Source organism: Thamnophis elegans, chromosome 1 (assembly GCF_009769535.1).
Source record: "Thamnophis elegans isolate rThaEle1 chromosome 1, rThaEle1.pri, whole genome shotgun sequence".
Lineage (NCBI taxonomy): Eukaryota > Metazoa > Chordata > Lepidosauria > Squamata > Colubridae > Thamnophis > Thamnophis elegans.
Window position 1 is genome coordinate 170,868,933 of NC_045541.1, and position 25,892 is coordinate 170,894,824.

The window sequence follows — 25,892 nt, forward strand, 5'->3', positions numbered from 1 at the left end:
TAAAAAAAACTCCTTGTAAGGGCCCTCTCCATTTCTGCAAGAACAACGTACACACATGGTGATAAAGGGATCAAATTCCAGTAGTTTGAAGTTTTGTTCTGATATAGATGGTTAACATTATCCGTGCCTGTTGGATCTAGTGCATTTACTAGATCACAAACAGAAGGAACATAAGCATTTCTCTTACATTGGTCTTACTGCTCTGACCAGTTCTGTATTTTCTATTTAGATTTGCTGAGGCTCTCCACTATTTCAGACAGGAGTGAGGGCTAATACTACTTGGAGATGCCAGGACTAGGGAGGCACATGCAGATGATGAGGATGATCATCTTCATCTTGCCAAGTCCACCAATGTTATTAAAAGAGTTCTCAGACAGACAAACACATATCATCTGCATACTGGTATATATCCCAAACTAATACATCATTAACATCACTGAACGTTCAATAAACTAAGCAACCAAGGAAACATTACACATCTGTGACTTACTCCCTGCTCAGTGTTGAACCATTCACTAACCACCCATTATATATGTTTTACTATAATTATATACTTCACTTATTTCATTCAGCAAAACATTCCAAAATTTAAGCCTATTCACTTTTCCATATGCTTTCTCTAAAGTCACAAGTGGTTGGGAGGGACTGATCATCACCAGAAGCAAAATGAATGTGGTCCCCCCCCCATTTTAGCTATTTCAGTTTTAGAATGCAGCGCCTAGTTCCTTGGCCTTAATTACTACTACCTTCCAAGATGGCAGTGTCTCCCATACTTACAGTTTTGGTCTGAGTCTTCTATCAGTATCCTCAGCTTCTGCACACAGAGCTGCAGAGACAGCATATATCATTAACCTCTTCTGAAAAGCCAAGGATTTTCCTTCCTCTACACCTTAAGGGCCTCTATTCTTTGGTAAATGTCAGTAGTTCTTACTAATAGTGGAATACCATTCCATAACAACTCCTGGTGGAATAGTAAGGGCACAGGGGGTAGAGGTGGCCTGCTCTAATCTCAATATGGATGGGCAGCCTAGTTCTTAGAGAGGGCTCCATTGCCTGGGGGAGCTGCATGATAGGGCTATAGAAAAAAGTCAATATGGCCATAATAATAGGAATCAGTTTGGCTATAAACTCAGAGACTGTTTTAATGTGCCTTAAGCATGACAGTCAACTGGGTGACTTTGCACTAGTCCCTTTCTCTCAGCCCAATACATGTCACAGAGTTTTTGTTGTGGGGACAATAGGAGGAAAAGGGAGTATTAGATATGCTCATTGCCTTGAGTTGCTTATAAAATAAAAAGGCAAGACAAAAAAAAATCTAAAATAATAAAATAAGTAATAATAAAAGTGAATGGAACAGCCTTTCATTCTAACACTCTCGGCATTCTTTCCATCACTTAGTCACTCTCATTTTCCTTCTAATGCACATCCTGCCTCTAAAGCAGCACAAAAAAGAAATATATTTCCTGTCAATGACCTGAATTGATCTAATTAATGCAAGGAAGGTTATTTTTTTTAAAAAAAAAATCTGTCTGCCTATCTATCCATCCATCCATCTCAATCAAATGGGACTGAGGGTTTCATACAAATAAAAACCAAAGCTTAATATGTCCCACATATTGCTGAAATTACATTGCTAAGCTGGCTCATCTGCTCTTGGATGCTTTGATGTGCTCTGGGGATACCCACATATAAAACAAGCACCATCTAGCCACCTGCACAGATTGTAACATGTCCTCTCTAGAATATATGTCCACTCTAGGTGTATAATCAAGACACCACAACATTCAAAGCCACATAAAATAAGAAACAGACACCAAAAAGTGAAAGCGTGTTACCTGGATGCTTGCACTGTGGTTGGGCATTCCCGAGGAAAGAGAGATTAACACTGGGAAAAAGTTAAAGATACACATGTTTAATTTCCAGTCAACTTTTCCTGGAAAAAACTAACTCTCAGAACAATATATCCCAAAAGTATCTGCTTTTCTTTTTTACTATTTAGAAAATGTAATATCCCACAATGACACTTCCTTACCTGCTATCACTGTGTTCACGCACTCGTAGAGGAGTGACATGGCTGATGTGCTGAGGAAAAAAGACAGACAAATTACTGCATTATGAGACAGTTAGCCTCAGAAGAAGTTTCACTAGAAAGGTGACCATATGTTTTTTTTTATATTTTAAAGAATTAAGATGTGTAAAAACATTTTTTTTGGGGGGGGGGACATGATACCAGAGTTCCGATATCTCAGGGGTTGCCACAAAGAAGAGGGAGTCAAACTATTCTCCAAAGCACCTAAGGGCAGAACAAGCAGCAATGGATGGAAACTAATCAAGGAGAGAAGCAACTTAGAACTGAGGAGAAATTTCCTGACAGTTAGAACAATTAATCAGTGGAACAGCTTGCCTCCAGAAGTTGTGAATGCCCCAACATTGGAAGTCTTTAAGATGATGTTGGATAGCCATTTGTCTGGAACGGTATAGGGTTTCCTGCGTAGGCAGGGGGTTGGACTAGAAGGTCCCTTCCAACTCTGCTATTGTATTGTATTGCATTGCATTGCATTGCATTGCATTGCATTGCATTTGTATTGGCATTGGTATTGGCATTGGTATTGTATTGTATTGTATTGTATTTGTATTGTATTTTATTACCTTTGAATTTTGTGCTTTTGAGTAATCTGGTTTCCAAAGAAATATGAATTTTAAAAAACAAAAGCTAGGTTACATTTTTCATTTGGAACTAGATTCTTAAAACCCCAATCAACAAATTTGAACAAATCCACTCTGTGCACTCAAATATACTCATTATTGCAGGGGTCTTCAAACTTGGCAACTTTAAGACTTGTGGACTTCAACTCCACAAGTCTTAAAGTTGTCAAGTTTGGGGACACATGCATTGTTGCATCACAGAGCCTTATTCATAGTCACCTGTGGTTTAGTCATTCCTTGTCTAGATTATTGTAAAGTCTATGTGAGCTGCCCTTGAAAGCCACTCAGAAGCTTCAGCTGGTTCAAAATGTGGCTCCACCAGCAATCAAGGGCATGCCATGATAGTAACCTCCATCACATGTTGCACTGGAAAGTTGCAATAGCTTCAGGGTACAGGTAGTCCTCGACCTATGACCAACATTTCTGTTGTTACATTTAAGTGAGTTTTGCCCCATTTTATGACTTTTCTTGCCATTGTTGTTAAGTGAATCACTTCAGTTGATAAGTTAGTAACATGGTTGTTAAGTGAATCTGGCTTCCCAGTTGATTTTGCTTGTCAAATGGTTGCAAAAGTTGATTACATGTCTTGGGATACAGCAATGGTCATTTAAGTATAAACCAGTTGCCAAGCATCTCAATTTTGATCACATGATCATGGGGATACTGCAAAGGTTGCAAGTCACTTTTTTCAGTGCTGTTGTAAAATTTGAATGGTCACTAAATGAACTGTTGAAAGTCGAGGACTACCTGTATAAAGCTGATTTGAGGGTTTGTCTTTCTCCTATTAGGTCTGCCCACTTGTAAGATCTGACAGAGTTTGCATGCTTTGAATCACATCTACTAAGACTGCGGCCTCCAACCTCTCTCCAGAGACTGGTTCCCTGGAGAGAGGCTTTTCCGTGGACCAGAGGGGGTGTGGTTTCATACGCTACCTGCATCCTCAGATGGGGCTTCACTCAGGGATGGGCTCCTGCAGGTTAGAGTGATCGTCTAGCTAAGGATCTGCCCAGTTCGGCGAACCTGCAAATCTTACCCATGGCTGGCCCCGCCGACCCTGCCCCTCCCAGGAGTCTCCATGCGACCCATTTGGGATGCCAGATAAGTACAGGACCCGCGCAGAGGCTCTGGGAGGGCAAAAAATGGGCCTCCCGGAAGTTCAAGAAACAGGCCCGTTTCCAGCCTTTGGAGGGCCTCTGGAATGCTGTTTTCACCCTCCCAGAGGCTCAAGCAAAACCTCCAGAGCCTGGGGGGGGGGGGGGGGGGGGGAGGGGAGGGAAGAGAACCCGTTGCTAAAATGTTTGACTCCTGGCTTCACTTGTTTGCATGGCCCTGTTTCTGACATGCCATGGACCGGTACTGGTCCATGGACAAAGGGTAGGGGACCCCTGTATTAAGAAGACATGTCATGTCACCAGGAGACAGGCCTTCTTGTTGTATCATCTGCTCTTCTGATCACAAATTCCCCCCTTCCTCACCCCCGGGATCCAAACAGCTCCGATCCCACTCTTTTTTAGATGAGCTGTTCTCCCAGGCTAAGGTATGACATGGGCCCACTGTGCTTGGTTTTGTTATTGAATCTGTTGTCTGTCTATTCTGACATCTTTTCCTTTCTATGGCATCGACTGCCGCACTGACTCTTTATGTTTTTAAATCTATATTATCACTTCAAGTAATCTTGAATGGGCAGCTTACAGATGGGACAGAAGGATAGACGAATACAATTATGGAAACTCAGAGCAGAAACAACATTTGGTAGTTTGTTGTGTTAAAATTCTTCTGCATATAGCTTTCATTCCTTTTGCCAGAACAAAGGATTTAGAATAACTTTCTGCTTTGATTTTTCTATAAATCAAGGTCCGGAAAGAGTGGGATAAGTCAAGAGCATATATATTGCCCATTTTGCTTCATTTTTTAGAAGCAGATTACTTTTTAAAATATGGATAGAGTTGCCATGAATTCTATTTACTTTAGAAAAGTGACTTTGTGAAAGAAAACAGGATTAAATGGACACTTCTTTTTCCCCTCTAATCTACAGGGAGTTCCGATAGCCACATTTATCCCACTTGCGGTTTATATGATCACATTTTGGGCATTTGGCACCAGCTTCCATTTAAAGTCATTTGCAATATCGCAAAGTCATATGACAGCAATCTTGAGCATTTTTTTTTTGCTGATTTCCAGCATTTAAAAACACCCATTGTAAAAAAGCAATTTGCTTAATGACTGTCACAAATAAGGATGTAAAATTATAGTCACACTTAACAACAGCCATAACTTACGACGCTAATTCCGGGCTCAAGTACAGTCTTAAATTGAAGACTACCTGTACTACCTTCAAAGGGATAAAACAACATTCTTTTTGGTGCTGTTCTTGGAATCATTTTTAAAAATTGCACAATGGGGACAAATAAAAAAGACAGTCAAACCAATGTCAACACACAGGATACCAATGACTAACCTTACCCAGAAGCACAAATAGTTTTATTGTATTATTTAATACCCACATTAAAATATACAGATGGCTGATGAGAGCCATCTCCCACAGCCACCAAGTTAAAAAATCTAGAAGAATTAGCTGACTTACCTATGTATTAGATTGGTCAAGGGTTCTATCAATTTCTTTCCTAGCCTGGGTTCCAAAGGAGTGAGAGCACCAAACTAAAAAAGAAAAGAAAGGAAATTATTTAGTAGCTGCCTCAGCATATTTGCTATTTCTGTCAACGTTATTAGACATACAGCAACAGACCTGAACTGCTTCAGAAAACTACACTATTAGGCAAATTCAAACTGTCAGTAAATGAATTGGCACAGTGCTTAAGTCTAATCTTAGCCATAAAATAATTTGCTTGGTTGTGGATTAGTGTGATATGTAAGCCTATGAATTGTTTAGTATAACTAATGTTTAGTATTGTGTAGGAACAACATCAATATGGGTCTTGTGGATAGTAATGAAAACAAACCAGCTGTTTGTCACAATAATTACATTATTTCCACCATCACTAGCAGGATTCCTCTCTATGCATTTGCTCAGAAAGAGAAGAGTTATATTACAGTCATCTCTTGTCTGTTGGCTTTCCACTGGCCTCTGGTTGCATAATTTAGAAAGGAAGGCTGGATTTGATCTGATCAGCATACCACTCTGTGGAGACCAGCGAGATACTTAGCAGGCTAAAAAAATTGTTTGGAGTTAAAAACCAGTCGTTGACCTTAAACAGTGGTTGCAGAAAACAAAGGAGGATTCCAGAATTCTGCTAGATTATAAGAAATATCAGTCAATCCATTATCTTATCTTTCTTATCAGAAAAATGCCTCAGATAAGCCCACAACAAGGACGTATAAGCAAAACCCCAACCAACAATGGCTCAGTAGCAACTGATAGATACTTATGTTCAAATACAGAAGTTCCAGCTGGTTATTAATGATTAATAAACAAATAATTGTTTTATTCCCCCCCAATGCATAGCACCCTTTCAAAAGAAGACGAAGAAAAAGAGGAGGAGGAAATCCAGCTATTCTCCAAAGCACCTGAGGGCAGGACAAGAAGCAATGGGTGGAAACTAATCAAGGAGAGAAGCAACTTTGAACTAAGAAATTTTTTTCTCACAGTTAGAACAATTAATCAGTGGAACAACTTGCCTCCAGAAGTTGTGAATGATCCAACACTGGAAGTTTTTAAGAAGAGATTGGATAACCATTTGTCTGAAGTGCTGAAGTGTTATTCCGTTCCCATTCCCTTCCTATAAATTATGTAGCAAATTTTATGAAAATTTCAGTCTTGAGTTTAGTGTTCTGTTACACTGTATTATATAGAGATCAAAAGGGAAAATATTATCTGTACTACAGTTTTCTAAAGTTAAAGACCATTTTTTTCTAAAATAATAATATTTTTTTTTGCTTTAATCATCTGCACCTCCTTCAGCCATTCTTAGAAATTAGGTACCCAAACTTCTTAATCCTATCCTTCCAAACACAAACAAACAAATAACACACACACACACACACACACACACACACACACACACACCAGAGAGTATAGAATTGCAGATACCTTCATTTTGGCTATTCTACAATGACCAAAAATATAGCTTCAGAACGTTCACACTGGCAGCATAAAGGTCAACATCTATTATTTAAAAAATATTTCCTTCATTCTCCCACAGACACATATAAATAAATATCTCGCAGGTCTTCTAGTCCAACCTCCTTCTTGAACAGACGACCTATACTATTTCAGACAAATAGTTGTCCAATCTCTTTTTGAAAGCCTCCGGTGATGGAGGCAAGCTATTCCATTGATTGATTGCTCTCACTATTAGGAAATTTCTCCTTAGTTCTAGGTTGCTTCTCTCCTTGGTTAGTTTCCACCCATTGTTTCTTGACTTTTGGTACTTGGGAAAATAGACTATCTGTATATGATCAATAGACTCAAGTCCATGTATTACTGATTATGCAAATCAATCCTGTTTAATTCATAATTTGTTTTTTTGTAACTATGACGGCTTTTGGAAATAAGGACGAGAAGTTAAAAGCAACCAGTAATGGAATTGCTAGCAAGCAGAATCTTTTTTGCTCATTCTTGTTTTCAATCTGTTTTTTTTATCCGCCTGGCAGATTTCTACTAGTCCTTGCCTGAAAATTAATAATTCACCTCCAAAGCCAGTTTTACAGTCTGCTGAGTTTCTCCACATCAGCTTGTGTCAGCTGCTACACCTCTGAAGTGACAGGGTTGTGTTTTTCACACCACATATACTGATAAGAGACACCAGCTGCCAGGACCTGCTAATACTTGCCAATTTTATAATTTTAATGAGGACCCAGTTGTTGGTGGATGACGTCATCAGTTTAAAAAAGAGTGGAGCAAGAGAAAGATAATTCTTTGGATTGCGTCTGGCTAGCTCACATATAACATTCACAGCAGCTGATTGGACACCTGGAGAAAAAAAAAGAAGGCGGAACAGCTTAGTAAGAGGGACTGTGGGGCTCGTAAACAGCAACCACAGCAACACTTTTTTCCTTAATCAATAATCCACGTAAAACAACTTACTGTATATACTCGAGTATAAGCCTAGTTTTTCAGCCCACTTTTTGGGCTGAAAAAAGCCGTCTCGGCTTATACTCGAGTCAGTGAAAAATTTGCCCGAAATGGAGGAGAAAAAGGGGCGGGGCCATGCCGCTGGGTGACACTCGTGAATGGCCCAGTGCCCCTGTGAGTTTCCCCTCCCTCTGTGTCAGTTTGCCGCGCAGCGCGCACCACACCATCCCCCCTCCTCACGTTCTAATGTAATGCAGGGCTGTCTTACGATTCCCCTTCCTCCCCCTCCTGCCGCTCTGCAACGATGTCCCACCTCCTCCTTGTTATGGCAAGCAGCCACATAGCGATGTCCCACCTCCTCTGGTACAGTGATCCAATGATAGGAATCACTGTGCCGTGTGTCATAGGAGGCGGGACATCGCTCCCGCGGCTGCACGGGACATCATCATCACAGCGGGACATCAGCATCATGAGGTGAGTGAAGTATTTCATTGAATACACCGCTAGTTTACTGTTTTTCTTTGAAATAAATATTCAAAAACATTATTGGTATCTATTTTTATTTTTGAAATTTACCGGTAGCTGCTGCATTTCCCACCCTAGGCTTATACTCGAGTCAATAACTTTTCAAGTTTTTTGTGGTAAAATTAGGTGCCTCGGCTTATATTCGGGTCGGCCTATACTCGAGTATATACGGTAAGAGGGATTTGGAGGTAGAAAACTCCATCCGATTCTTGCCCCACAAGAATGTTCCAATGACACGTGAAAGGAGATTTCTAACTGTACAGTATTTGAAATACAGGCATGCTCACAACATACGGTTGAAACTTGAAAACCATCTCCTCATTCCCACTAGGCTACTGTTTAAACTGGCAAAGCATGGTCTTCCAGATGCACTGAACTAGAAGATCAGCATGCCCTAGAACAGGGCTGTCAAGGTTGTGGCCTGTGGGCTGAATGCTTCACGCGTTGGCCATGCCCACCCCCGGTTTAGCGAAGGGGGAAAAAGTCCCAATACATCACATGACGATGCCTGATGACGTGAGTTTGACACCCTTGCCGTAGAGCTTGAGAGCACTAAGTTCGGGAAAAAGTGAGTTAGCCCCACGCTGTAAGGACAGAGTGTAAAATAGGGAAGGAGGTAACCAGGGGGATGGTAACACTGAGTTTCTGCTTAGAAAAAAGCATGGAGTGGATAGTATTAAGTTAGAAGGCAGAAAAGTAGAACATTAGGTGGTCCTTGGAGTAGAAAGTAGAACAATCCCCTTCCATTCCAATAACAGACTGTTTTAAAGAAGCAGCAAATTCTGATCTGAGAGAAAAGGCTTCTCACGTTCTACATTTAATAAAAAAATCATTTAATCCATATCCCCACATCAAAACTTTCTACTTGTCAAGACTATTTTGTCTTTCACAGCCGTTCAATAAGGGAAATAGGGACATACAGCAAGGTACAAAGCTGCTGTGGTATATAACAGCTGTGCTAATCAGCATAATTTAGCTCCAGCAATGATCCTAATAAACTATTTTTGGGAAGCAAGATAAAGCTTTGAGAGCTTGATGAGTTAATCTGTCCTACATTTTCTTTTGCACTTCACAAACACCCTGTGCATATGCGTAAATAAATGGCGTGCAAAGCTGTTTATTTTGGTCCTAGAATGTTATAGCATCCCCAGTACAAAAAAAACCAACAATCTGGTATACAAGTAACATCTCTTTACTGCAAAAGACCTTATTCAGACTTATTTAAATGTACACCTTCTTCCCAGGTCAAGAGTCCCAAACCGCTTAGAATCTTCTGGATCACTAACCAGGATCTGGGTCTTCCAGTTTCTCCTTAAGGCGGGGGAATGCAGGCCGAAGGGATTCGGGATATTTCAAAAACACTTTATACATGATTAACACTGCCTTCTTCCTGATGTAAGGCTTTGTGTGAGACATCTGCAGAGAGAAAAAGCTTTTGACACATATTTTCACAGCAATTAAATCAAGACTCCATTTAATCACTCCTGGCACAAAAAATTCAGAGTTTTTTTTCCCCCTGTTGCAAGAAGGAAGAGACATCCATTTCGATGTGATTTCAAGCCATGAAATTTGTCATGATGTTATCAAGCAGTAACATATACCTATTTGTTATCAGTTAGATAGCCTAAAGTGAGAAGTTTATTACACCTACCCTTGAAAATAAGGGTAGAAAATAAGACCTCCCCGGATAATAAGCCCAGTTGGGCTTTTGAGCACATGCAACACAGCAGCAGCCATGAGGTGACCACGCTCGCTACCTCCTGCACCTAAAAAATAAGGCCTCCCAGAAAATAAGGGAAGATCAAAAGAAAAAAATTCCCTGTGTTATTTTCAGAAAAAAATGGTAAAATCTGTGGATTTTCATAGCTTTTAATAATATTTGAGGAAAAGCTTCCTAATTAGGTTTGCAGCATATTAAGCCTCAGAATCTAACTCAATGCACATATACTGTGCATGTACCATGCACAAGTAGGAGGCCTGTCTGACCATAGGTTTTAGCAAACACTTTCTCTGAAAGTTCCTTTGGGGAAGGCAGAATGAAAGGAAAAGAACACAATGCCACCTGTCCAAAGAACTACTGACAAGATAGTTTGCTCTGACTTTGGGACTAACAATTTGTTACCCTAAGCATAAATACATTGATAATTTTAAACAATCCAAATGTAATATTTCTGCCAAGAAAGACATTTGAAGAAAAAAGGTAATGTTAGGAATTCCTGTTTGTAACTAAAAAGGTAACACATTTAAATAAAACTATGTTTAATTAATGGATGTTAATTAATATTCAAATAACATTTGAATAAAGTTTGATTGCCTTTGAAAAAAAATCAATTTGTGTCATGGGAAACTAGACTGGAATCCCATTAATAATTGAATTAATCCTATGAAATCTTGAAAATTTCCCATTTATTGACTTCTGGGTATTTATTCACATCAGGGTTTCCCAAATTGTGGGGCATTCCCCTCTTAGGGAAATGTAGACAGAACGTAAGAGAGACATGAAGAACCTTTTTTATTTTTTATGTCTTTATTAAAAATAAAAGTTCCATTGTATTATTTTCATTGTTAATTTGTGTTAATTTTGATGTTTGGATTTTTATAGGAAGTGTGTACATTAAGATTACAGTAAAGGGAGATGTAATGGCATAAGGTTTAGGAACGTCTGCTCTGCAGGTTTAAAATTTAGATATCAAAGAATGGGAGAATTAAGCACCAGAAATCTATTTTCTTACTCAGTTCATCTCAAACAATCTCAAAACACTCAATAGGTTTGGACTTGATTAGTACTTGGACAGGAGAAAAACAGAAAATCCTAGGGCAAGGGCAGTGATGCCTAACCTTTTCTGGACTGAGTGCCCAAAGCACGTGCATGCATCTGAACCCCCCAAATGGAACATGCGCACAGCCCCCGTGCATGCACCTTACCCCCTGCACCTGTGCGTGCGGCTCCTGCGTGCATGTGCGACAGAGACCTGAACACCAGCTGACTTGTGGCACATGTGCTAAAGGTTTGCCATCACAGGGCTAGGGTCTATACTGGAAAGACTTAAAAAAATTCCCCAAAGAATAGCATAATGTCTGTACTGTAGCCCAAAAGCTCTATATACATGGTGCTACAGTCACTAGGAATCAAATTCAACTAAGGGCATTTTAAAAACAAGTCAATAAAGATTTGTGACTGTAACCATTGTTTTCTGCAACATTTCACTGCATGTGACTTGGCCACAAAATGTGTCTCCACTGCTCCTATAGTCAGCTGCTGTTGATATTCATTTGCTTTGAAAACATTTCTTCCTCATTTGAGCTTTGCTCAGAGTGAACAATGGCAGTTAGTGTGGACAGCCGCTCTCCAGCTACTCACCAGAGTCATGATGTCGTTTGCCAAATCTCTAGCAAGATCGGGAGTCACAAAACAAGACAAACCCGTTAGCGCAACTCCAGTATCATACTGATTGGGGCTACTCAGGTCCTAGAACAGTAAGGTAGGAAAGTGGGAGGAAGAGAGGGGACAGGTGAATGAGAAAAATTTTTTTTTTAAATTTTTGGATGTATGCCACAGATTTAATATTCACATTCAAAATTCACTGTCAATCACATATACTTTTGAAAATGTCAATCACTAAGGTATCATCACTCTCCAATGTATCATCTATAAAAACTCTTTTTGGCTAGAAATAGAAATAATTATAATTATTAGAATTAAAATTATTAGAAGAAGAAGAGAATAGAGTGGAACAGAATCATCCAGGTGGAAAGAATTTTGGAAGTTGTCTAATCCAACCACCTGCCCAAGGCAGGAGACCTTATACTGGTGGGGGTCAAACACCCTTCACTGAGGACCGCATCAGTGAAACATCACTGTGTTTGACCTCTGGGGGCCAGGATAGGCGTGGCCAGGGTGGGCATGACCAGCTCAACGTAACTCATGTCAGGGGCGCCTTGGCGGCAGAGCACTCTGCCTGCAAAAATGGGCTCCCAAACTCTGTTTTCAGCTGCCATGGCCTCCTGCAACCTTCTGCCATCAAAAATGGAGCTCAGGAGGGCCACATGTAGCCCTCCCAAGCTCCATTTTTGATGGCAGAAGCACCATGGGGCGGTTTCCAGGGCAGCCCCACTGGCCAGATCTAAGTACCCTGCAGAGTGAATGCGGCCCCCGGGCTTTGAGTTTGACATCCATGCCTTATACCATCCTAGACATATAGTTGTGAATCTTTTCTTGAAAGTCTCCGGTGATGTTTCACTGATTGTTCTCACTGTTAGGAAACGTCTCCTGAGTTCCAGGCTGGATTTTTCTTTCATGAGATTCCACCCACTCCTCCTTATCCTACTCTCAAGTGTTTGGAAGAGTAAATCAACCCTCTCTTCTCGGTGACAGTCCTCATGTATTGGAAGACAGCCATTGTGTCACTCCTAAGGCTGCTCTTTGTTAGTTCCCTTAACCGTTCACCATTTTAAATATACAGAAACTCTTCTTGGTGACTGTTCCCTCAGATGAATCTGTTTGCTTACTGAGGTCATCTTTGGAGACCCTTCTTGGTGCTCTGATTTCTGAGAAGAAGTTAGAGGCAGTGAAGATTGGACTTTTCAACTACAGCACGGGTGTCGAGCTCACCGTGTCAACTTGCTTTCACGTGATGTTTCACAATGTTTTTTCCCTTCGCAGAGCTGGGGTGGGTGTGGCCTTCAGGCTGCCAGTTTGACACTCCTGAACTACAGTATTCCTCATTTCTACTGTCATTGCATTCATGCAGATAAACAGTGTGTCTTTTTTTAAAGGACTTCAGTTGTTTTCAATGCTATTACATTGAAAATAAAGTAAAAAAAATATTGAAAATAAAGACAAAGTGTATTCTGTCTGCTTTTAAAGTGCTTTGTTGACTACAGTTCAGCATAAGTATAATACAGTTGACATAGGTATAATATAGGTGATGCAAGTCTCTTTTGGGGAATTTACCTTTCGGATCTGGTTAGTTGTCAGCATTATAACATCTGTTCCTTCATGAAAACACTGAGAGGCAGCCAAATATCCAATCCTCTGCAAAATGAATAAAAGTAATCACTATCTAAGACTCAATAGAGTTGTGACCATCATCTGAGAAACAAGGAGTCCAAGTAAAATATAGAGGTGGTGCAAAAGAATTGCATTAGGGCAACAGTTGGGGCTCTCAATAAACTATAACTTAATACATATAAAATGTCAGGGAAGAAATACAGAAATAGTTCTGGATGTAGTATTTAACTTTCAAGATCTAACTGTAAAAGTGTATTTAAATATATGGGCAATATCAAAATTACAAAATCAGAGAGGGACCCAAAAGAAGGCATCTAGCAATGATGAGGGTTCAATGCCCTGCACAGCTTCAATGCCTTGCACATCTTACTGACTAGCAATATCAGAATTTTGCAAACTAAATATTATTTTGTTGACACAAAACAAGATTGTATAATAACTTTTACTGAACAGAACTTAGTTCCCTTTTACATTTTTTTTTAAAAGAGATACACAAACTGTTATGGTCCCAGCTTTGACAAGGTCATTCTGCACATAATTTAAAGTCATCAATAACAGCAATTCTTGATGGTTTTTAACACTCCAATTTCCACTTACTTTAAAAGTGAACTTGGATGCACTCATTACTTCAATGATGTTGAATGCTGCCCAACTGATATCATAGCCCAGCATCTGCAACTATTAAGGAGATGGGATGTGGGAGGAGAAATAAGGCATTAATCTCAAAACAAAGGATAAATCAAAGTTACAAATACATTTCAATGTATAAAATATTTGCCTGAATATTTTAACCTGAGTCTATATAGGAATACTTTCTGATTGTTGAGTTATGGGCCCCATATTTTGGCTTGCAAGACAGCCTCTACATCAGAAACTTAGTTTGCATAGAGCACTGAAAGAACATCCTGAATAAAGCTGTGCTTTGGTTGTCCTTCTGGCATACTCACCAAGATGTGCTAAAAGTGTTCAATAATGTCTTTGTAGCTAACTCAGCTGGGACGATGGTCAATATTTAAGAGCTCATTAGCTGACAACTATGACATATGAAGAATTCTAAGTTGCAATAAAAGAGGAATATGTTGTAAAAATATCAATTAATGAATAAATGAAAACTAGAAGTGTTACCTGGTTGGGAACCTGAGTCTGAGCTTATAAAGTGGAGTGGATTAATACATGTATTATTTATTATTCATTAATACATATGTATTTATAAAACAAAATGAAGGTGTGTCTATGAATGAAAGGATGAAAATGTATGCCAAAAATGAATTAGTATAATCTATATTGTTGTGGTTCATATGAAAACAGGAATTCACAGGTAACAGAACATGTTGATATGAAAACTGGAAACAAACTACAGAGCCAACTATTTTTATACACATAGAAAAAAGTCTAGACTAAAAAGGTGAGTTTATGTACTTTAGTACAGGGGTCCCCAACCTGTGGGCCATGACCCACTAGTGGGCTGTGTTTGCAACTGGGCTGCGAAAATGGCTGGTGCACGCACATCCTCACTTGCGCGAGCAGCAGGTGAGCGTGTGTGCTCAATTTGCATGAGCAGCAGGTCCCTGTGTACTCCGCTCGTGCAAATGGGCTTGGACACATGTGCATGTTTGCCGGCTGCTCACGCGAAACCATCCCCTTTCCTTCCCCCAATCAGTCCACAAAGCTGGAAACATTGGGGAATTCTGACTTAGCAGATGGAACAACTTACTAATTTTAAGACATGCAAATACTAGTAGAAAAGTAGTTTATTGCAACAGTATTATCTGAAAAAAGGACAAATTTGTATATATTACAGCCAGCTTCTGCTGATTTTATGATAATGAAGTCACTGTCTTGTATAAAGAAAGTTGTGAGTAGGAGCTTGCCTAACAACCCACAATCTTCACTTAATGACAGGAACTGGGAATGCAAGGATTGCTGTTGCTAAGCGATGGAGTCATGTGATGTCACACTTTTTGACTGCCTTGCTTAGGTGATGGAAATTCTGGTCCCAACTGTAATTATAATTTGAAAACTACTTATCAAAGCCAATATATGCCAATGTGGTAGAAACAAGGAGAGTTTGCAACAATGGCAAAGTATGGAGAGAGATATATGATGGTGCTAGTGATTACTTTTTTTATTTTCATTCTTCATTCCATTAGTTTCTTTTGCTATATTTCTTATTCTTTTTGTTCTTTGCATAATGATACTTACAGTTGAAGGGTGTCGTACAATATATTTATAACCAAAAGCAATACCAAAACAGCAAAGACCACCACAATCAATATAAAACATAAGCTTTTAAATTAAGTGCCTGCATATTATCACTTGAAATTTATTATAGCTGCCCACTTCCATAGGCTGGGCTGCTTACCAATGCAAATTAAAAATAATAAAAAAACATTAAAAACATACAACCCTATAGGCAGTCCAGACTAAAACAATCCAATTATTATAAATCAAATCATATGGCCAACATAACATTTCTGCCTTAGAGGCCTTTCAAAAGTTGCTGCCAACCTGTATTTTTAAAATGATTGAAGGAGAAATGATTAAAGGAGTTGGGCCCACCCAACACATTTCATCAGACCAGTCAAACCTAGTTACTTATACAGCTTTAACCTAGCCAGTCTGAAGACTCTTAATTGACAGGTTCCCAGAGAAAGCCAACTCTGCCCGATCTTATAGGACGGGCATTAACCACAGGAGATAGGCGATCCCTTAAATAAATAGGCCCTATGCCATTTAGAGTATTAAAGATAACAACCTTAACTTTGAATTGCACCAGGAAGTCAATTGGCAACTAGTGCAGCTCACAGAATACGGGCACAGCATGGCTACCCATCACTGCTTGTACTGCTATGTGCTGTACCAGTGCAGCTTCCAAATGATTTTCAAAGGCACACACATATAGGAAGGCAAGCTCAAAACCACAAAGCGATCACATCCTTTACCAGATCTTCCAAGAAATAAAATGCTATTAATATATCAATGAACAGTTCTGGAACATTCAATATTCTATCTTAGGACATTCTAAATGAAGAAAATACTCACATAGGTGAGCTTGCAAACAGCATTTGCTTTCACAGCAATATTATCCTGCTTCAGTTCTTGTTTGATCTCATCAATGCATTGAGAGATGTACTTTGCCTGGAAAAGAAAAAGAAAAGTGAAGTCATTGGTTATAAATAGGATTTTGTGAAGCCAGAAGTACCCAAATTACCAATAGCTGTAAAACAATTCACAAATATTAAGTTTATCTGCCCTAAGGACGCAGGTAACAATTTCTATGCTGAAATGCAGAAGGACTGACTGTCTTTAAGAGCTGGAATGGAAGAAGGCAGTCAAAACTAGGAGGCTGCTATGTCAAATCATGATCTAGTCTAATAGTCTTAGCAGAATGGGAAAGACAAGATCTACAAAAAGTCCTCACTTAGCGATGTCTCATCACTGATTGTTTTTAAAGTTATGATGACACTAAACAAAGAAGCTTTTATGACCTGCCCTCAAAGTTGTGGCCATCACAGGGTTCCTATGGTCACGTGATGATTCAAGAGCTTGGCAACCAATGAGCATTCGGGAAGTCCTGAAGTCATGTGATTGACAATTATGACTTTCTCTAATGGCTTTCAATAAGCAAAATTAATGGGGAAGCCAGCAGGAAGCTGCAAGTTACAATCATGTAATGTTGCACAACAATCGTACATGATTTGCTTAATAATTACAACTAGCTGCTGGACATTACAAGTTAGTGCAGTCATGTGATTTTTTTTTCATTTTATGACTGTAATGTTAAGTTCCTATTCCCAATTATGCTTGTAAACTGAGAACTACCTGTAGTATATTACAGGTAGTTGTAGTAGGCTCTGGCTTCATTAAAAACCTACCTTTGCCATGAAATTATCTGAGGAATACATGAATAAATTTGTGTTAACATGCAGTTAAAAAAATGCACATCAATTTTAAATGCTAAACAAATCTCAACCCTTCTTCACAACTGACTAAAGTATTTGGAACTGAAATTAAGAAGCATTGAAGGAGCAATTGTGGAGCTTCCGATTGTTGACAGCTCTTTTCCAATACTTCATCTCAGGCTTGCAGAATATTGGGAGGATTGTGCAAACTTGCAGTTAATCCTTCTGTACTGTTATCTGATTCTGCCCAATGGTTTCAGATTTCTTCCAGCCGCACCCAACACTATGGACTCTTCCATCATTTGCTTCTTGGAAAATGCTTTTAGTCACAGGATTTTATCCTATCAACTCACTGAGGCACGTGAAGTGATTGGTGAAAGGGCCAGATAGAGAAACAGAAGCTCTGCAACCCTCAGTAAGAATTCAAAGTCAAGTAACATAAATTTAAGATGGAATTTTTCAAAAATCAGGAAAGAGTACACAGCTCTGTTCTAAAGCATCCGCTCTGAATGCAGACAGTCATAGGTTCAAGTGGTGAAACAGCTCAGGTAGAAAGACAGAAGCCCCTTCTCTAGCATATTTTGGGGGACTATCGCCTGTTAAAATAGATAATATTATATCAGACAAATAGTCCAACTAGAATTCATCTTTGTAAACTGTTCTGGAATTAGGAAAAAAATATGGAGGAATGAATGGCCTTTCATACTTGACTCTCAGAAGGTCAGACCAGGGAACCGCACAAAGATGCAACATGCAGCGTCATCTCTGTGCTTCAATAAAAGTAACTGAATTTACTCAGCCTTGATAAAATGACCAGAGCAATGATTCACATGGAAATGTGTGCAAAATTCTCCTATGTTAGGGGAGAGTTAGGGCAGAGGAGGAATTCTTACTTTCTGAGGACATATTTGGAAATGATTACTTTTAAGAATGTGCAACTGGAAATTCAACTAAATTTCAATGTCATGTTTCAAGTGACAGGTAGTCCTCGATTTACAATAATTCATAATTCATTTACAATGACACTGAAAAAAAAGATTTATGACCATTTTTCATTGCAGCATCACATGACCAAAATTCAGACACTTGGCAACTGACTCATTTATGACAGTTGAAGTGTCCCGGAGTCATGTGGTCACCTTTTGCGACCTGCAGACAAACAAAGTCAATGGGGAAGCCAGATCACTTAACAACCCTTACTAACTTAACAACTGCAGTGATTCACTTAACAACTGTGGCAAGAAAGGTCACAGCAAAACTCAACTGTCTTAAGTCTCACTTAGCAACAAAAATGTTGGGCTCAAATGTATTCGTAAATTGAGAACTATCTGTAATATGCCAATCAAAGGCTTTAATTACGGTACAAACATCTGAATGCAAACACCTCTTTGCTCAGAATAGGCTCAGATTGGATAGCTCTATGTGAGTCTCAGTTCATGGCCTTCAGAACCTTTGCTAATTGCATAGATGAAACACAACATGGTTCATGTCCTTGCTTAATCATTAAATTCTCTGGATGACTTTACAGAATGACTGGACTACTTTCTTGCCATGTTAATTCCTGGGATATAAAAAAGATAATTCCACGGATGCTGATTTGAGCTACTGCTGGTCATACTCCATTGCTTTCAAATTTTGAAACAAGCAAAAAGACTCAAATTTCACAATTCCACCTGGAATATGAGATGCTGAGAGAACTCCTTGTTCAGTATGCAACAGATCCTTTAGTATATAATTCTTCACAGTAAATATTTGATGGCTATGTCCAAGCAGACGCATACAGATGCTATAGAGTCCATCGCTTGCATATCTAATTCTCCAGATCAGTCTGAACAGTTCTTATACTTCCCAAGAAAACTGCAGCTCTTGCTCTTACAAAATGTGCCATTCTGAAAGCCTCAGCAAAATGTGTGGATAACAATAGGTAGTTCAACCTGTTGACAGCAAACCCACAAGTGAAAAAAACTTCACCTCTGAATCTCAACAGTAAAACAAAAACTGAGCAAAACCAAACTGATATTTATGTAAGCATTGGGAAATACTCAGTTTGGCAGGGAGAAGGGGTCAAGCATGGAGCTAGTCACTGCACAACCAGCAAAAGGGTTAGGACTGATCCCTTCCTTCCAGTTCCTTGAAGACTTATTTAATTGTTCCCAAGAGTGGGCTGCCAGAACAAGGAGATTTCTTGTATTATAGGCAGAACGTAATAGTTAGCTTGAGCTCTACATGTGTAGTTCTGACAATAAACCAAAGGCTGCTGCCCCCCCCCCCGCAAAAAAACAGCAAGGATTCTGACACCAAAAAGACAGGAATGGTCTAGGGACTTGCAGTAAATTACACTGAATTTACAGGACTTACAGTATTGGAATTTAAGGCCATGGATCTTTTTTGCAATGGAATATGGAGCAACAATTTGAGTAGCTGAGGGGGTGCTAGTAGTAGGGAAGTACTATACATAAAAATTTTTAATCCTTCTTATTGCCAGCCTTGTCTGCAAAGGTTACATATATAGATCTCAATAAATGATCTGTGATAGCTATATCTGAAAAGCATGCACACATATGTATCTATATATTTCGGCTTTTTCAAAAGCAGAGACTAATTCTGGTAGCAAATTTAAATTTTCTCTCGCCATACTTGTCTATGTTTTTGAGTCAGGCTGGACTCCTGGTGACCACCTGGACTAGGCCCTGCAATTTTCTTGGCAAGATTTTCAGAAGTGACTTGCCTCTGTCTTTTTCCTAGGGTTCAGAATGAGTGATTGGTTCAGTTACCCAGCTGCCTTTGTGTCCAAAGCAGGACTATAACATACAGTCTCCTGGTTTCTAGCCTGATGTCTTAAACACTACACCAAACTGGCTCTCTTCTATGAGCATTGAGAATGCTATGCATTCTGGGGAGACTATAGTATAATGTGTGCTCAGGAAAACATCCAAATATTATGACTGAAATAATGATCAATAATGTTCAGGACACAGTATCTTAAAGGTAGTGTCCTTTCCTTATCAGAAAGGTTCTTGCTAGGCTGGAATGATAGCCATGGAGACTTGGAGGTTTTCAATGAAAATATAAAGTATCCTGAGAACACTATATGGAGGAGGAATAGCATTAGCAAGAAGAAAGATCTGCCTTCTCCCCCTCACCATCACACTTTGTTCTCCCATCTGAAGCTGCTGAAGGTCAAGTGTGATTTTTAACACACTTAAACCAAGAGTCATTCTGAACTGCAATTGGGCCACTGTGGAATATATTCCTGCATATTTTGCAGTGCATATTAATCAGCTGGGCAATAGCAACTCATGGCAGCTACAGAAACATTAATCTAAAACATATAAGATATATGTATTTCAGGCACGGCATCACCAAAGCAATTTACACCCTTTTCTGTTTACTGAAGGTCAAAGCATGTACATTAACTGAAACAATGGCCTAAAGCTAGGCAGCCACTTGGCATTAGATCAAAACTTAATTCTGGCAAACCACATTAAATCCTAGAGAAGGAGAGAACTGAATGTCATTGTGGGGCAGGGAAGGGAGGTTTAAGAGCCTTAAAAAAGTTGGGAAATAGTCAGGTTGGGAAGGGGAATGAAAGTGGAGGGGAAGACAGGAGGAGTTGACGTCACGACAACATGACGTGCGATCTGGGAGCTCCAAGATCGCAGTTAATATTTCTGCCGCTGGACGGTCCATTTGGACCTAAACCATCCCGCAGAGATGGTGATAGTGAAGAGTACATCCTGATGATCTCAGGGACACCACAAAGTCCCTGATTGATCCAGCTGATGGAAGGAGCAGATTGAGGGTTTTGAGTTTTCATGAGATACGAAATGAACAACAACTTGCGAAGAGAAGTCCATACAAGACTTATTAAGAAAGTAATCAGAATACTAATGCTACAAATGGCAAAAGACATAAGACTGCACTATTACTGGAAAGATACAGGTTGATGTAATGAAAGTGTATAATAAAAATTGTTAAATTTAGTTAAATTTAGAGTATTATGTATAAAATGAAGTGATAATAGTTAGTCAAATAAATGATTAATAATGATAATAATGCATATATATATTAGCTTGACAATATGAAATTTTATATAAATTACAAATGGAAACTATGAGAGGAGGTTTAAAAGCTTTGTTAATAAATATAATTAATTTTTATTTAGAACATGTTATAAAGATGTAAATTATTGGATGTTTTTAGGAAGATCTAATGGAATCCCATTATATAATTTTACTGTAGATTTAAAATATTTCATATAAAAGGATGTAAAAGCAACTATAGTCAAATGAAGGCTGAGGTACAATTATATATATATATATATATATATATATATATATGTATGTATGTATGTATGTATGTATGTATGTATGTATGTATATATATATATATAAAATTTAAAAATATGTGATTTGATATGTATTGCAAGTGATGACTATGGAAGGGATGCACAGAAATTTTGTAACCAACTGACACACTTTCTATAATTTGTAATGGAAGATGTTTTTATGTTTTTTGTTCTGTCCGTTTGTGTTTGTTCAAAAAAAATTGTTTAAAAAAAACAAAGTGGAGGGGAAGAGAATAAGAGAAGCCATCTGAATAGCCAACTTCTGCTAGCTTAATAAATTATTCACCATCCTGATAAAGACAGTATGAGCTAAGATACAGATACTTTTTTCACTGTAATTCCAGTAATTGTTCTCAGAGGCCAAAGATGATTGCTAGAAGAATCCATTAAAAATGGGACGATAAATATAAAAAGGTTCACCCATCTCTAATTCTTAGGCTTGGAGAAGAAAGCACAGTTTTACTCTCCCACTTCCACTGTAGATTTTCATCAATCTTTCCCATACCAAATATTTTTTCTAGAACAATTAGGATGGTATAAATTTCCAATCTGCATTTCTTTTTGCAAAACACAGAGCAAGGAAATGTGCTATGCTCATCACCTATATGATAATTAGAAAAATTAGACAGCAGAAGTCCTTGGAGAATTAGACTTATTAAAATGTAACTGCTAGATGTGATATGGTGAGAAGTCAACTTTCTTGGAATATCAAGGCAAACAAAAGAATCAAAATTCACATTTCTCATGCATGCCTTTTGGCTTGATATTTTTGAAGAATGGATCTTGTTTTGAAGAATGGATTTTGTAACTGTAACATATTTCTTGATGCACTGGCATGCATGCTCAAAAGGTTAGTTCCCACCCCTGCACCCCCAGGCTTCTAGGGAAGTCATTGTTTAAAAAGTCAAGTTATTTTAATGAATAACAGGAGGCTCTTGAACTTATACGAGGTCCAAAGCACTTTTCCTGAGTAAATTTTAAAGCATGTTCAGTTCTTAATTCTTTATGTGACACCATTCTGACAAAATGGTCACATCATATGCAAGCACAATGCCATCCAATGGTAGTAATATTTCTGGAGTCTAAGAGCCACATGAGAATCCAATCAGCATAAAAATACTACCTTATGCAGTGTGTTCATGCTGAGTGAGGAGACCACAATTAGAAAAATATGCCTTAAGCCTGGGAAACAGAAAAAAATTAATGAGTTCAAACTGTCTCCTTCCTAATTTAGTAGTACAAAAGGAAGTCGGGAAAGAGAAAACTCAGTCAGAATTTTAAGATTCAGTTAAAATGGCATATATAAATAGAGTTCCAGGCTTAACCATGACTTGGTCTTCCTCAAAGGGCTCACAGTTTAATATTTTTTTGAGTCACTCAGTCTAAAGTAGGGGTGTCAAACTCAAGGCCCGCTGGGTGCTTAGATCTGGAACAGCGAGGGACCGGCCCACAGTGCCTCTGCTAGCAAAAACTGAGCTCAGGAGGGCCGGTTGCAGGAGACCGTCACATACAAAAACACAGCTCGGGAACCTGTTTTCTCTGGCAGAGCACTGGCACCCTTTACATGAGTGACATTGAGCTGGCCATGCCCCTCCTGACCCCACTCACCCCCTCCCCCAGGTCAAACACAACCCTGATGTGGCCCTCAATGAAATAAAGTTTGACACCCCTGGTCTAAAGTATGAAGTCTTCGGTATCATAAGATTTAGAACATTAAAAATGAAAGAATTTTTTTTCCCAGTGTGCTGAATTCTTCATAAAATTCTCACTTTTGGAATTGATAAATTCTTATTTATACTTCCAGGAATGAATTGAACTGCCACTTTTAGTTGTCAATCAAAGTTTCATAAACTTTCAGCATAAACATCCAGGGGAAATGTGAAAGGTAAACTTTCATTCATAAGCAACTTTGACATAAAAGAGCTTTTAATTTATTAATTTATTTCATTTTAATTTATTTAACATTCAAAGTCCTAAGGCTATATATTAAACCTAATCCTCCTTTTTGCTCCATGGCATATTTGTGGGATCAGAAAATCAGCAACTTTCTGTTCTACATAACTTCATTTGGATACAGATGCTGTTAATAAACTCTTTCTAACAGTTTCAATATGGGGATAATCCGTGACCCGTCAAAAGGGCGCCCGACAAAACTGCGCCCGACTAAACCGCGTCGCTGACGTCATCAACGCGGCGACAACAGCCAGCGCGGAGAAAGAAGGGCGCTTTAAATAGCGTGTTGAAAGAAAGCCGATTCAACTTAAGGTAAGGGTTAGGTTTAGGGTTAGGTTTAGGGTTAGGTTAAGGGTTAGGGTTTAAGTTTAGGTTTAGGGTTTACAGCATGCTTCTGTCTCCGTGCTGTTGTCGCCCTGTTGATGACGTCAGTGACGCGGTTTAGTCGGGCGCGGTTTTGTCGTTCGCCCTTTTGTCGGTGAACCGGGATAATCTAGTAACAACTGTCTCCTTCAAAGAATCAAGCTATATTATATAAAAGCACGTAGCAAGAAATAGATAGCAGATGTCGCACCATGAAACACACTTACAGTCGTTAAAAGCTCTCTGTGCACAATTACATCACTTTCTCTCCCAAATTTCCCATGGCAATTCTAAATCAATCAGTGAATCTTGTACATATGTCTACCATTTCATTCTAATCCCAAATGAAGCATACAAGTCTGCAGTGTCACATTTTTGAAAATGCCTCATGTGATAAACATGGAGCCACATGACAATGCCATAAAAAACAGATTTCTGTGCTAAAAGTTTCTGCAAATCTTACACAACCACAAATTCCTATCAGTAAATATCCAACATGGTCAAAGGAGCCTGCTAAATTGAACTTTATAGAAAGAGTCACTGTAACAGTGAGATGGATGGCATATAAATTTAATAAATAAAAAATAAAACTTTACAATAAACTAAAAAAAGTCTTAAACAGAAAAACATACTTGATCAAACACATCTACTCAGAAATAATTTCACTGAATCTAATGTAAAGCCTACTAGTTATCTCTCCCGCTTGGTCAGGGGTGGGGTTGGGTTGGACTAGAAAACCTACAAGGTCCCTTCCAGTTCTATTAATCTGTTAAAATCTGTTTTATGATATTGCCAGAGGTTGTAATCCACAATTTTAATACCAGCTGGGAAAAGACATAAATACTATTGCACATTAATGACCTGAATGCATTTTCTTTTATTTCTGAATTACTTCTATAATTGTTAACAATTAAACTGATCTCAACATATCCAGTTGATATGTTTAATTTGCACAGAATCTCACAACAAGAAATTAAAGGAACAAAAATAAGCTTCTTATTCTTACTCACCATAGTTAACTGAGTGCATAATTATTTACAAATCTATGCGCTGTCTACATTAGCTATAAACTGCATGACTATGCTCAGAACCCATAATGCATTATTCCCACTACTATAGGGTGTGTGAAGAAACCAGAAGCTTTCATTTTCATTTTTTCAATTGACTGTCATGTTTAAACACACAGCAACCCACAAATATAAATCTTAACTGTAATCTAGTCTGCACAAGGTGCAGTCCATGCTTAGAGATAAGTATTTATTTATTGAAAAAGACTGGGCCACTTATGCAATACTCTAAATATTCTAAAACATCCTGCCCGCACAACTGTGGTTTGCCCACAACCTTCTGTCCTTCTCATAAGAGCCTGAAGGCTTGGTTCTGCCAGTTGGCCTGGGGAACCAATGGGGGAGTAGCATACTGAGGGTGGCTATTGGCCTAACCACTGACCCCATCTCCCTCCTGTGCATCCTTCTCCCTCCAGACCAATCTTTTAATTCAATGGCCCCCAACCTTTTTGGCACCAGGGACTGATTCCCTGGAAGACCATTTTTCAGACTTTGGGGGGAGGGAGAGGATGGTTTTGGTTTCACTCACTCTCCTGCCACTTACCTCCAGCTGTGCGGCCTGGTTTCTAACAGGCCATAGATTGGTACTGGTCCTTAGCCCAGTGGTTGGGGACCCTAGTTTTAATTCAAATTGTTGTACTCCCATTATTTATTTTTATTATTCCATTATTTTTCAATTGTCATAGTAACATTTTTTATAATTTGATGTTTGCTGTTGTAAACTGCCCATAGCCTCATGGAGAAATGAGGAAAGGGGCAAATAAATATAATAATAAAGTAAAAATAAATAAAAATCTACAACAAAGCTGGATGGCTTAGAAGGACACAATAAAACACAAAAGAATCATACAACCAGCATGAAAACCATTTCCAATGCTTCAAAGCAAGACCTCCCCAATACATAAACATTCACACTTACTGTGAATGAATGTGTGGGTGATAACACTAGTTTTACTATGGGTAAACAACTTTCGAATCGGAATCG

The 25,892-nt window shown here is 38.8% G+C and overlaps 1 protein-coding gene across 2 annotated transcripts in view; it reads right to left on the minus strand.

Annotated features, from left to right (window-relative positions):
- AP3D1 (adaptor related protein complex 3 subunit delta 1) overlaps positions 1-25,892 on the minus strand; it is a 55,981-nt gene that overhangs the window by 24,899 nt on the left and 5,190 nt on the right. For both annotated transcript variants that reach the window (XM_032210179.1, XM_032210093.1), the window contains exons 2-11: positions 16,317-16,412; positions 13,872-13,952; positions 13,218-13,298; positions 11,625-11,732; positions 9,550-9,679; positions 7,497-7,636; positions 5,291-5,364; positions 2,033-2,082; positions 1,836-1,885; positions 778-826 (exon numbers count right to left, since the gene is read on the minus strand). In XM_032210179.1, coding sequence (XP_032066070.1) covers positions 778-826; positions 1,836-1,885; positions 2,033-2,082; positions 5,291-5,364; positions 7,497-7,636; positions 9,550-9,679; positions 11,625-11,732; positions 13,218-13,298; positions 13,872-13,952; positions 16,317-16,412 — 859 coding nt within the window. The remainder of the gene's footprint in view (positions 1-777; positions 827-1,835; positions 1,886-2,032; positions 2,083-5,290; positions 5,365-7,496; positions 7,637-9,549; positions 9,680-11,624; positions 11,733-13,217; positions 13,299-13,871; positions 13,953-16,316; positions 16,413-25,892) is intronic.